We start from the raw sequence: 13,219 nt of genomic DNA, 5'->3' as shown, positions 1-13,219 counted from the left end.
CCTGATATGAGTATGTTACAAGGAAAAAAAAAAACCTCTCCTGGACATAGCTACAAAAAAATCATAAATAAAATAATTTAAAATTGTACGCATTGACATATAAAAGGGTAATTGTTTTGTTAATAATAAAATAATAACTACATATAAGTAAATGCTACCAATATATTATTATAATATATTGGTAGCATTTATTTATATTATAATAATGATAGTGACTAGTGAAGTTTATTATGGAACAGTAAGATGGGTCTAACTGACCGTAATTCAGTATATTAAAGGAAAAAACAAACCAAAAAATAAAGGAAAAACATATGATCACTTCAAAAGATGTAGAAAAAGCATCTGATAAAATTCCATACTTTCATATGACAATGGAAACAAAGTAGAAGAAAGGTTTCTTTTTTTTTAAAGATTTAATTTATTTATTTGAAAGAGAGAGAGAGAGAGCATGAAAGGGGAGAAGGTCAGAGGGAGAAGCAAACACCCTGCTGAGCTGGGACCCCCATGTGAGACTTGATCCCCAGACTCCGAGATCATGATCTGAGCAGAAGGCAGACGTTTAACCAACTGAGTCACCCAGGCACCTCGAAAAAAGATTTCTTTCATCAAATAAAATACCTATCAAAAATTCTACAGCAAACATCATACATGACAGAGAATTAGAGTTCTTTGTCCCTGAAATCAGAAGCATGAGAAGAGCCTGCTGTCACTGATTCTATTCAATATTGTATCAAATATCCTACACAGTATAAGATAGCAAGGAAAATGAATAAAATATCCAAGGATTGGAAAAGAAGAAACAAAATTACCATTTTTGCAACTGTCATAATTGTGTATGTACCTAATCCAAAAGACTCTATAAACTATTACTATTAATAAGTCAATATATTAAGAATACAGTGTCAATATACAGAAACCAATTAGATTTCCATAACTTTGACACAAATAAATAATGAAAAATGCCATTTACAATAACATCAAAATAACAAACAACTGGGAATATATTTATAAAAGATACAGGACATAAACTTTAAAAATTAGAAACATTACTAAGAGAATTTTTTTGGACTAAATAAATGGGTGGACATATCATATTTATGATTGGAAAATTGGTATTGGAAAGTTTCCTGTTCTTTCCAAACTGACATATACATTCAATGCGATTTCATCAAAATCCAAAAGAATTTTATAAAAACTGACAGGCAGACTTAGAAGTTGATATGGAAATGCAAGGAGTCAAGACTATCAAAGATCATCTTCAAGAACAAAGTGGGAAAACTTACCAGTAAATATCAAGACTGGTTTTAGTGTTGCAATAATTAAGTCAAAATGGAATTGCACAGACAGATCAATAAAACATAAGGGGACAGACCCACACGTATAGTTTGGCTTTAAGACAAATGAAGAAAGGACTGTGCTTTCACCTAATGGTTCTGGGTCAGTTGGATAGTCAGGTGCAAAAAGACATTAATTCTACTTTACAATGTGTGCAAAAGTCAGCTCCAGGTGGATTACAGCTCATAATATGACAGGTAAAACAATACGTCTTCCAGAAGCAAACACAGAAGAATAGTTTCCTGACCTTTAATGAGGCAAAGATTTCCCAGCATATAAATACAGACAGTCCAGCATAAAATTAAAAATTGATAGCTTACACTACAACAAAATTATGAGCTGTTGTATGGGAAAGCTGCGTTAAGTACATGTAACCGAGAAAAAAAAAAGAGACTGAAAATAAAATGAATTAAGCACTGAGCTCTAGAAGCTAAAAATACAAAACCAAAATAAATCCATGTGAAGATAAACAGAAATAAAAATTTATATAAGTTGAATAGTTTTTAAACTCTGAGTTAATCAGATCAAAACCTAGTTCTTAGATGCCTCAGAGACAAATCTTTGGATGGTTTGAACAAAACAAAAATTAGACAAGAAACCAGTGGAAGAGACATAGTTACAGGTACAATGAGTTTTTTTAATGATAAGATGATACTCTGATTACATCTGAAAGAATTAGGTGAGCTAGATACTTCTCTAGCAAAATATAAATTTCAAAAATTTATTTAGTGTTCAAAATTCGAACCCCCCAAAAATCAATAAATCTAAGAGGGACTGAAATGGTTTGCTGGGTCCCACCTGTTATCACCAAAAAGAAAAAGATTTAAAAAGAAAAGAAAAAAGGCATTAAACCCAGATGTTTTCCTTAAAGAGATGACCTGATTGGAGCAGAGGCATCTAACTGCTGACCAGTACCCACTTCCCTTTCCCATCCCGCCGAAGGCTCCCTCTTGTCCCAGTGCTCATTCCTCTGCCATGATGAGTCTCTGGTAGTGCCTGAGGGTCCCACATGATCATGGCGGGTACAGCTGCCTCGCCAGATGTGGGGCCCGTGAGAACGTGCCTCTCGCTCGGACGACCGCACCCAGGGCACCTGGCCAGCGGTGCCCATCCCCGGCCCCGCTGCCTGTGGCTGCTCCCACCCAGGAGGAGGCCATTCCCTGGGAGACTTTGTGTCACAGGATAGATGACTTTGGCTCAGAGCCTCCCCTGCAGCCTTGCTGAATTCTCTAGAACCGCTCTGCAATCCCAGACGCTCCCACCCGACTGTCCCGCGTCCCTCCTTCCTCTGCTTGGGGTCAGAGCTTCCCTGCAGCGGGCAGCTCTCCCAGCCTCTCTCTGCTCCTGCTCCGCTCTGTCCTGCCTCTTCCTCGGCGACATCCTGCTCCTCAGTGCCTTGCGTGTCTAATCCTGTCTGGTATCTGCTTCTTGAAGAACCCAGAAGGACTAAGGCCCAAGGAATGATTTAGAGCGAGCCCCTGACCCTCTTATCAACAAGAGGTGATAAAAGGTCTGTGGGGCTCCTGAGAAGAAATTCTCCCAGCTGCAATGCTTCACAAGGAAAAAAAAAAAATCCTAATGGGCTTGCGGACCTTGTCTTCTCTGCATGGTCGCTTCCTCCCCCAAAGGCAGGGCAAAGACATGTGCAAGTTGACGTGTGACATTGCAACTCTTTGGGTAACGCCCTATCGGGTGGGGACATGGTCCGTCTTTCAGGGGTCCTGTCCTTCAGACCCGTCTCCTCCACGGTGGTCTCTAACAGAGACTCCCTTCCCCATCTTCTCCTGCAGAATCAGGAGGTACCCTTCACTCTTTAGTCCTGTGGCCATATGTAACAACTCATTGAACTACCTTTCACCTTTTTTGGGGGAATAGGTCCACAACACATTCCTGTTTATATAATCTCATTTTATTTACCACTACCCAGTGAGGTATGCAGGACAAATACTATTATCACTCTGATACAACGGTATCAGATGGTTGTGTGTCATGCTTTCTCTGTGGATATATCCATATTTAAAAACCTTTCAGTCAAGAGAGATCAAAAGCTTCCCAGGGGTTGACGTGAAAGCCCAGGATTGTTTATTAAATCTGAGGAAACCAGAACCCAGAGTGGAAAACAGAAGACGGTACTAATTCGCACTTGGCCGACGTGCTACCGAAATGTACTCCGTTAAGAGGGGAACATGTCATTTGGGCAAGAAAGTGTAAAATAATTTTTAATTCGGCAAGTGATATAGGGCTGTATTCTTCTCTTTAAGAATGGTTTGAAGTATTGGAATATTCTAAGTAAAGCTAAGATCACGCCCCCAAAGCACTAAACCCCTCTAAAAGAAGTGTTGTTTTTTCATGTTTTCATGCGGGGTGTAACCAGATCTTTAAAAAATGCGAACACACACACACATGCAGAAATATACGGTGTATGTGCACGTGCGCGGTTAAGCATCGGCTCAATAAACAATGTTCTTTCCTGCTGACACTGTGACCAAACAGTGTCTTGAAACGGTCATTTTTGTGGCTATTCCTCCCATTCCATCGTTTTACTAACATGTCGTACGCAGAGAGCTCCAAGTTGACTTGAGATGAACACAGGTTGTCTAAGGAGGAATGAAACAAGGTCAGAAAAAAGGAGGGGGCTGTGGGCACGTGTGTGCATGTGTGTGTGTGTGTTACTGTCTGGAAATCAGATGGGCAAACTCTAAGGGAGCAAAACCAGTGAAGAAGGTATGCACAATGCACCAGAGAGAAAGAGAAAAGAAGGACAGATGACAGCTCTGGCTCCCCCAAAGCCTTTCCCACTGCTATTGTCCAAGAATAACCCTGGGTTGATGCTTTAAGGATCTGACGCGGAAGTCACTTAAAGATCTATGGATGGCAGGTGATGTCTGAATGACAACCTCGACGTGTGTGAAATGACGCCCATGCCTCCAATGTCGGGAACACAATAGGGAGCGGTGTGGACCACGGTAAACGAGACTGTGTGCCTGGATGGGAAAGCTGCTGGTCCCCAGCAGCAGCCAGCTCCTGCCGTGACCACGGGCAAGCGAGCAGTCAGATCTTCCCATTTTTAATGAGAGGTAGGGAAAAAAAAAACACTGGCATTTTTATGTTACAATCCTCGATTTTTAAATGTTGACCATCTAAAACTCAAAATTTCGAAGCCACAACACTGCGCAGCTCAACACTTGGCTGGCCACACGCAGGCTGAGTTGGGAGCATGGACACGGGTGTGTGACCAGGAACGTTCTTTGACAGGTTACTACGTGGCACATGGACAGTTCTTTTGGAAGGCACTGGGTCTTTGACAGGTAAAGCCATTCCTGGCAACGAGGGCTACTTGCTTTCCTCCATTTCCATTTGGAAGGAGTTTCCAGAAAGGCATGGGACAAAAAGACCCATGGAAACACCCTTTCCTTTTCTCAAATCTGAGATATTTTGAATTTTACCAGAATTTTCACACTATGTCACTTGGAACTTATCGGCCACTGCTCTCCATACCCACTGACTGAGGAAAGATGCTCCCCGAATTCCCCGAGAAGGGGACACAGGCTCCTGATTACACACAAGAAGAGCTCTTAGAAGGCTCCCTGGTGACCGCGGCCGACAAGCCGCAGTGATGAGACAACTGAGCAGACAAAGCAGGAAGGGCAGGGCTGGGCAGCCAGCTCCCCGCTGTGCTCTGCCGGGGAGAGAAAGCACACACAGCGGCACGGTGACCGTTTAACCGTGGACCATTTTCACCCAACTCTCCCTAGAGGTTTAAAACTTCTAGAGGCTGAACACCACTGGAGTCTACCGATGCGAAAACAATCTCACCCCTGCTCGAGTGAAGTTTGTTTCTTAACTAGTGGGGTCGAGCAGCAGACACCAGAGAGAGATGAACAAAGTTTAGGAACCCACCACCGTGTTGGAAGTATCCATGATACACTTTGTGCAGAAATTATGACTGATGACTTTCTGCAGAACACACCACACGTTCTGGAAATTCAGGATGTGCTGAGCTTACGAGGCAAGCCCCTGGGAAAGGGGCTCCTCCTACCTTGAAGATGAAATCAGCCATCAGAGGTCCTGGAATCTTAAAGGTCTGCCTCTCTGAGCCCCTCTGGAATTCAACTGTGGTGTTTTCTATGACAAAAACTCCGGGGCTGTTAAAGCTGTGTTCTTTTTTGCTTCCTTGAAGTGTCTTTGATTCAATAACTAAAATTTGAAAAGAGAATTTAAATGAGAGGGCTGTCTTCAAAGCATTCTATTTCAAAAAATAACTCACTACATGTATCAGCGTATGATATCAACACAGGATCAGGATATCCACTAGGTTGCATTGACTCGGGTTGGTGGAACACACATGTGAGCTTCTGAGTCGCCCGCAGCTAAACTAGACAGATCACAACCTCATTGGTTAGGCCCAATTAGGTCTTCTCAACTCTTTGGAGCCGTTTCTACAGGGGAAAGAGAAAATGTCTCTTTCTTCCTATTTTTCATGATGCTGGTATTATTCAAAGTAAAGATATGTTCCTCATTTGATCATTGCTGGGAAGATCTTAAACCCAGTCTTTTATTTAGACAAAAATCACCATGAATTCTGAGTTTGCTTTTTTAAAAATAATAAACTTTTTGTGATTGAAATAATCAGAGATGCACAGGAAGACACCAAGATAGTAACGAGGTCCTCTGTAGAGTTTATCCAGTTTTACCCAAAAACATGGTTATAGCTTATGTCACTAGAGTATAGTATCAATGCCAGGAAATTGTCATTGGTACAACCTGAGCATTTGTACCACTTTCGACGGCATCTACCACATATCACCACGATGAAGATAAAGAACCCTGATAGCACCACCAACCTCTGTCCTACCCGTTCCTGCTTTATTCACATTTGCTTTTATAGGAATGGAAGAGCTTTTAGATCTCCTACAGAAAAATGGTCATGGTTTAACCCAAATAGCATTTCTACTTTATTTACACTAGATCTTAGCTAAAAAGCCAAGAAACGATGTACTTTATTTAAATGATTTTTCTTTCCTCCTTTTTCCCCCTTTCATTGTGTAAATATCATCATCCTTAGCGGATCTGGTCTGAGGTTGAAAGAGGTAATTTTTGTTTAAAAAAAAAAAAAAAGCCAGGCTAGGGGGTGGGGCACCTGCATTTCTGACCTCAGCTCTATCTCCAAGCCTTGGGCTTTTGCTGCCTTATTTCTAAAATGTGGCCTCGGAGCCACAGTCCCACAGGTGCTCTTCTATTCTGGAACCTACACTTGGTTTGTGGCTATCAATGGTTCTTTGACCAACTTGAACAAAGGACACAACAGAACCTGAACGCCAGGAAAGCTGATGAAACACAACAAAACCGTCTGGCACTGGGGTCTGCCATCTGCCTGTGGCTGTTCTTGGCTCTTTTCCATTGATTTCTCTCTGCCCTGGGAGCACCTGCGGAATCCAAGCATCCCTGGACAGACTGTGTAACAGGCATAAGGAGACATCCCTGATTACATCTGACAGGCAGGCTGGGAAATTTTCTGGGAACTCTCCAAGGCTGGGCAGGAGCTCCTTGATCTGCAGGAATCATTAGTGGTCGAAGAATACTGCCGGCTACTCATAGGCACACGGAACCCCAAGCACGTTGGCCCTGATCTCCAGGACCGCAGTAGATTTTTGGAAAGTGTGAGATTAAATGCTTTCCTAGTTCCAATGAAGATATAAAACTGAGTGTTATAAAGTGAGCTGTCAGGAAAAATGAGAAGGGGAGCCACAGAGAGTAAGAAGTCCGTCCCCGGGTGGATTATCCCTCTGACGGAAAGGCGCAGACGCCGTGAGCTTTGTGGTCTTATCAGGGACACGGAGGGAAGCTGGACAAAATCCATCCTCCCAGGAGGCCTGCAAAACACCAGGCTTCTAGGCTGAGTTCAGCCTGAAATGAGCTGACTAAATTCAAAAAAATGTTCTGTGCTGGGGTCAGGACTGCACGGCGTTAGCCTCCTGGGCCGCCGCGTCCCGAGGGCCATCAGACCGCAGAGCTACGGTGGGATGTCAGAATCTGGGAGGAAGGAAGAGCCAGTAGGACAGTAGGACAGCCACCCTCTAAAACCAAAGGCCAGCATTTCTGTTAGTCCAGTCCTCGTGTTTCGTGTTTTGGTGTCAAGTCTCTTTTATCACTTAGAACGGCGTCCAAGACCCTGCGTGGCAAGGACGTGAGAGCTCAAGGAGCAAAGCCAGTTTTCAAGTGCATGTGAATTATCCAAGTCCAATATCTAATTATCCATGTGCTTATGATAAAATGTCTTCACGGCTATAACTTCCAAAAGGCTTCCAGCTCTGTAGGTCACACACAGCAGCATACACAGGCGGTGGAAGCCAGGGGCTCTGACCTCTGTTGTGTAACGGGGTCAGAGGAGGTGAACAGAGACAGGGGAAGTGATTGGATGAAGGCAGAGTTCACGGAGACAAATGATTCTGACAACTGGGTTGACAAGAAAGCCAGTGAGATGAAGCTCTGGGTGAGGCGGAGGTTTTCCGTGTATGACGTTTGGCTTCCTAAGTCTATTGCTAACCAAACATACTCCACGTTAAATCTTGCTACAGTAAAATCTCTTTTGCAGGAATCTTCTTAGGGCTTTCATTTTTGAAGTGTTAGGGAAATTCGGGACTATGCCATTGGGATAATGCTGGGGCCAGGCGTGGAACAGGATTGGAAATTTAGGATCTATACACCTCCAGGCAATAGGTAAGATAGACCTTCCATCCCGTGGCAAAGAAAGTGACACTAACATTATGGGGTGTTCTAAGTTCTTTAGGATGTTAGCCTTTTGGAGAGCTGTAGTTAATACAGATCTTAAAAGTATGATTTATTATAGCCAAGTAAGCTTTATTTCAGGAATATATCTTCGTTTCAAATAAAAAAATTAAGAAAACAGTTGTATAAATCAAGAAAATAAAACCACTTCTATATTTAGATGTTCAGAAATGTTAACAAAACCCTTTGTAAATGAAGCCAGTTCTGTTCATCAGTGGAGAAGGATAACTTTCGGGAACCCTTCCAGAGCCAACTGCAAGACGGTTCAGAGGAGAAATATTCCAAGCAACCATTCTGTCACCTTTGGAGACACGACAACATTTCTGAGCCCTGTTCTTGGAACAGTGCCAGTTTTGAGTATAAAGTTTTGCTTAATATGCCAGAACATATTTGCATGTAAATGAGTATGTTGCCACCACATACTTGTCTTGGCTTACTCTGTTTGCTGTCTACGTCCTCTGGTTTGGAAGCCGAATTGTGGGGAACTGCCTTTAGCATCATGAGAAAACTGGGCCCAGTCACTGAGTATTTTTTTAAACATCTTTTTGATATGCCATAAAATCCACATACCGTAAAATTCGCCCATTTATAACCCAGCTTAACGATTTCAGTATATTCACAGAGCTGTGAAAATATCACGAGATCTAAGCTTAGAACATTTTTGTCATCCCCAAAAGAAACCCTATACCCGCCAGCAGCCAGGCCCCCATCTCCCACCAACCCGACTTCCCCCAGCTCCAGGCAACCACCAAGCTACTTTCTGTCTCCATAGATTTGCTTATTCTGGACATTTTATATAAGTGGAATCACATGTGGCCTTTCGCAACTGGCTTCTTTCACACAGCATCATGTTTTCAAGGACCATCCATGGGGCGCACGTGTGGTGTTCCAGTCTTTGTTACAGCTAAATAATATTCTACGTGTGCCACATTTTACTCATCTGGCCATCAGCTGGTGGACTTGGGTGGTTTTCACTTTAGGTTTATTATGAACGGTGCTACTTTTAAGATTCAACCATCCATATTTTTGAATCCCAAACCGTATGTGCCAATGGGAGCCCTCCAATGATTTACAAAATTTGGATCTGAGTGGTTTTTTTTTTCCTATTTTAAAAAATCAAGTTCACGCTTATAAGGATGAAAATTTACTCTCATCAAGAGATGTAGGCTTTAAGCCATTTTACAAACCTTTGTAAAAGTTTTGCTCTTTCCTCATAGAGAAAGTCTTGAATACAGTGCCCATTACAGGACTATAAACATTATAGAATTTTAGTTAAAAAAAAAAAAGTGGTCCCATCCTTTAAGTCCTAATTGATAAAATAAAGTTATGGGTTAAAAAAAGGGGGGAGGCTTTCAAACAATGGTTCACCCTTACTGCCCCAAAGATATTCTCTTGCTTCTCTGATTGAGATCCCCATGTACTACAGAATTTCTAGTTTTTTCAAGATTTTAATCTATGTTAAATTTACTTAAACATTTTGACTTAAACTTTTCTCAAAGAACATTTCTGGTTGGAATATTACTATGAAATTCAAAATACACAAACACACACACACACACACTTAAAAGCTCCCCAAAACATTTGATGCTTGTGGCCCAGAGAAAATTTTACAAGTCCAAAATCTTATTTAAAAAAAAAGATAAAAAGGCAATCTATGTAGCACTTTGATCCCATGGACCTTGATTTGCATAGCTTTAAAATAGTTTTTAAGTACTGTTTTGTACTTTTATGGAAAGAGATGGCTGAACTCAGTACACTTTCTCAAGGCCAGGGAGCCAGTCTTGGCAGAGACTCATTCTCCTGTGAAAGAAACAAGAAAGTCCTGCCTCTGGCCACAAGGAGACCTTGGGAAAGAAACAGACAAACTGCTCTTTCCTGTTCTGTTAGGTCCTAAGAGACCAAAGAACAAAGAGGAGACGCCATCTGAGTTTGACCAAAGAAACGATATAGTGGCCATCTTCTATCAATTCAAAGTCCATATTCTGGGAAACCAGTGTTTATTTTCACCGTCCCTGGACCTGACCTTGCAATGTGCTGGCAACAAAGCTTATACTTTTCAGCTATAATCACTGATATGGTTCTGTGTTTTTTAAAAAAAATTTTTGAAATAATTTTTGTCCCAAACCTTTGGAATTTCCAGAAAACTCTTGAATACTATTCTACTCTCCCCATAAAAATAGTTTATTTCCCATACAACTTGATTTCCTCTCCCTCGAGGAGATTAAACCCAAACTGGTATATTTCCAAACACTGGGACATGAGAACAGAAAAATTCACAGTATTGATCATTCCCTAGTGATACAGATAATTTCAGAGTGATTGGCAAAATCCTTGAGATATTTTCCTATCTACCCATTAACATGAAGAAATTTTTTTTTTGGCTAAATAAACTATCAGGAAATAAAAACATGTTAGGATAAATTGTACTTACAAAGATGTGCTGGTCCTTTCACTGTAATTCTTACACTTCGACTTCCCAAAGGAACAGCAATTACATTTTCTTCCCCTAGGAAAGAATGCAGGACAAATGTAGTAAAACTTACGCAAGAAAGGCTTATCGAGATAAGCAAGTCAATCAAAACCAGGAGCATTTGCAACTTCAAAACAACTACTGTGCATAAGCCATGTTCATACTACCTATAATTTCATTTAAATGTATTAAAAATAAAAACATTAAAGAAAAGTTAAAATGAATACCCTGGCCTACCACCTCCACTGCCTTCCTCCTCCTGGCCTCATCCATGTGCTTTGATGGGGAGGGGGCTTGGGGGAAGGTCCTCAAACTAGGGCCCTTGGGCCAAGTCTGGCCACACCCATTCACTTAAGGCTGCTTGACCCTACAGAAGATAGAGTTGAGTAGTTTTAACTAAGGCAACAGAGCTCCCAAAGCCCAAACTGTTTACTCTCTAGTCCTACACAGAAAAAAGTTTGATGATCCCTGGCCTAGATCATTACCTTGGGGCAGTCCTCTGGTGTTACACATTCTGAAATTAATTTTTATGGCTGCATAATAATCTAGACTCATATAAAATTTTACGGCAGTAGGCTCTGACTTGAACACTAAGCCTATTACTAAATGGCATTAACATACTGTCAATGATATGAATTACTTCAAGCAGATGTTGTTTTTGTTTGTTTAATTTAGAGAGAACAAATTTTTTGGATAAATTCTGGGGTAAAATTGTTGGATCGAAGGATGTTACTATGTTTGCTGACTTGTTTATACATTTTTATTAGATAAAAATATCGGTTTATTACTGAAAATTTAAAAATGCAAATAAGCAAGAAGAAAAAACAAAGCTATTTCTAATCCTGCTGCCCAGAGATCATCACTTCTAACATTTGGATAAATACTCTTTTCAAATTTTGTTTGTTTTTTTCCTGATATACACACATGCAACATATATGCATACAGGTAAAATACATACATGCAAAAAAACAAAACAAAACAATGGACATTATGTAACTACTCACCACTATAGGAGAGATGAAACAAACAATGATATTTCTGTACTAAGGAATACTCTATGCCTGATAAAAACAATGGTAAGAAGCTATAGGACTTCATATAGAAAGAAAACCAACATACATATTGATAAATAAAAAAGAAAGTTAAAAAGCAATATATATGGGTAATGATTTCTTGAATGGGACACCAAAAAGTATAGGAAACACATGAAAAAAACAAATAAAATAGACTACATCACAGTTAAATTTTTGTGCATCACAGGATACCATGAACAGAGTAAAAAAAGGAACCCATGGAATGGGAGAAAATATTTACAAATCACATATCAGATAAAGGGTTAATATCCAGAACATATAAAGAAATTGTATAATTCAACAAAAAACAACAACGAACAAACAACCCAAAATGAAATGAGCAAAGGGCTTAAACAGATATTTCTCTCAACAAAATATACAAATGGTCAACAGTTGCATAAAAACATGCTCAACTTCTTTAGGGAAATGCAAATCAAAACCATAATGAGATCCCACTTCACATCTAATAGGATGGCCATTATAAAAAAAAAAACAGAAAATAATCCTCAGGATGAGAGGAAATTGGAATGCTTATGAACCACTGTTGGGAATATAAAATGGTTCAAAAACTATGGAAAATAGGTCCTCAAAATATTATATACAGAATTACCATATGATTCAGCAATTCCACATCTGGGCTTATACCCATAAGAATTGAAAGCAGGGATTCAAACAGATGTTTGTACACCTATGTCCACAGCATTATTTACAATAGCCAAAAGGTGGAAACAACCCAAGTGTCCATCAGCAGATGAGTGGGAAGCTATCATGTGGTACATGCATACATACATACAATGGAACATTATTAAGCCTTAAAAAGGGGGAAATTCGGGGCGCCTGGGTGGCTCAGTGGGTTAAGCCACTGCCTTCGGCTCAGGTCACGATCTCAGGGTCCTGGGATTGAGTCCCACATCAGGCTCTCTGCTCAGCAGGGGGCCTGCTTCCCTTCCTTTCTCCCTGCCTGCCTCTCTGCCTACTTGTGATCTCTCTCTCTCTCTCTCTCTCTGTCAAATAAATAAATAAATAATCTTAAAAAAAAAAAGCGGGGGGGGGGGGAGAAATTCCGACACATTCTATCCAACATGGATGAACCAGGAAGATGTAATGTTAAGTGAAATAAGTCAGTCACAAAAGCATAAATACTGTATCATTCCATTCATAGGAACAGTCACGTTCATAGAGACAGAAAAGTATAGCAGTGTTTCCCAGGGGTTGGGGTTCGAGGCAATGGGAGAGTTCTTGTTTGTTTAGTGGGTACAGACCTTCAGTTTTGAAGACAAAAAAGCTGGAGACAGACTGTGGTAATGGTTATATACCAGTCTGAATGTATTTAATGCCACTGAACCATACAATTAAAAATGACTAACATGGTAAATTTTATGTTATGCATATTTTACATTAAAAAATGCATGAGGCATAAACTCATTGTAAAGTACATGTGTTTGATATTGCATTTTCATGTATATATTATTTATAGAAATATTTACATATATAATACTTAATATTGTATGTAAATGCATAGAATAACACTGTAGATACATAATACTATGAA

The 13,219-nt window shown here is 40.4% G+C and overlaps 1 protein-coding gene across 1 annotated transcript in view; it reads right to left on the bottom strand.

Moving 5' to 3' along the window:
* The window catches only part of ADAMTSL3 (ADAMTS like 3), a 347,085-nt gene that overhangs the window by 141,630 nt on the left and 192,236 nt on the right, over positions 1 to 13,219 (bottom strand). Inside the window, exons 11-12 of the mRNA XM_044232432.1 lie at positions 10,556 to 10,630; positions 5,375 to 5,532 (exon numbers count right to left, since the gene is read on the bottom strand). Coding sequence (XP_044088367.1) covers positions 5,375 to 5,532; positions 10,556 to 10,630 — 233 coding nt within the window. The remainder of the gene's footprint in view (positions 1 to 5,374; positions 5,533 to 10,555; positions 10,631 to 13,219) is intronic.

The sequence above is a fragment of the Neovison vison genome, chromosome 13, assembly GCF_020171115.1.
Source record: "Neovison vison isolate M4711 chromosome 13, ASM_NN_V1, whole genome shotgun sequence".
In the NCBI taxonomy this organism is placed as follows: Eukaryota; Metazoa; Chordata; class Mammalia; order Carnivora; family Mustelidae; genus Neogale; species Neogale vison.
Note: the sequence above shows the minus strand (reverse complement) of the source record. Positions and strands in the feature narration are given on the sequence as shown.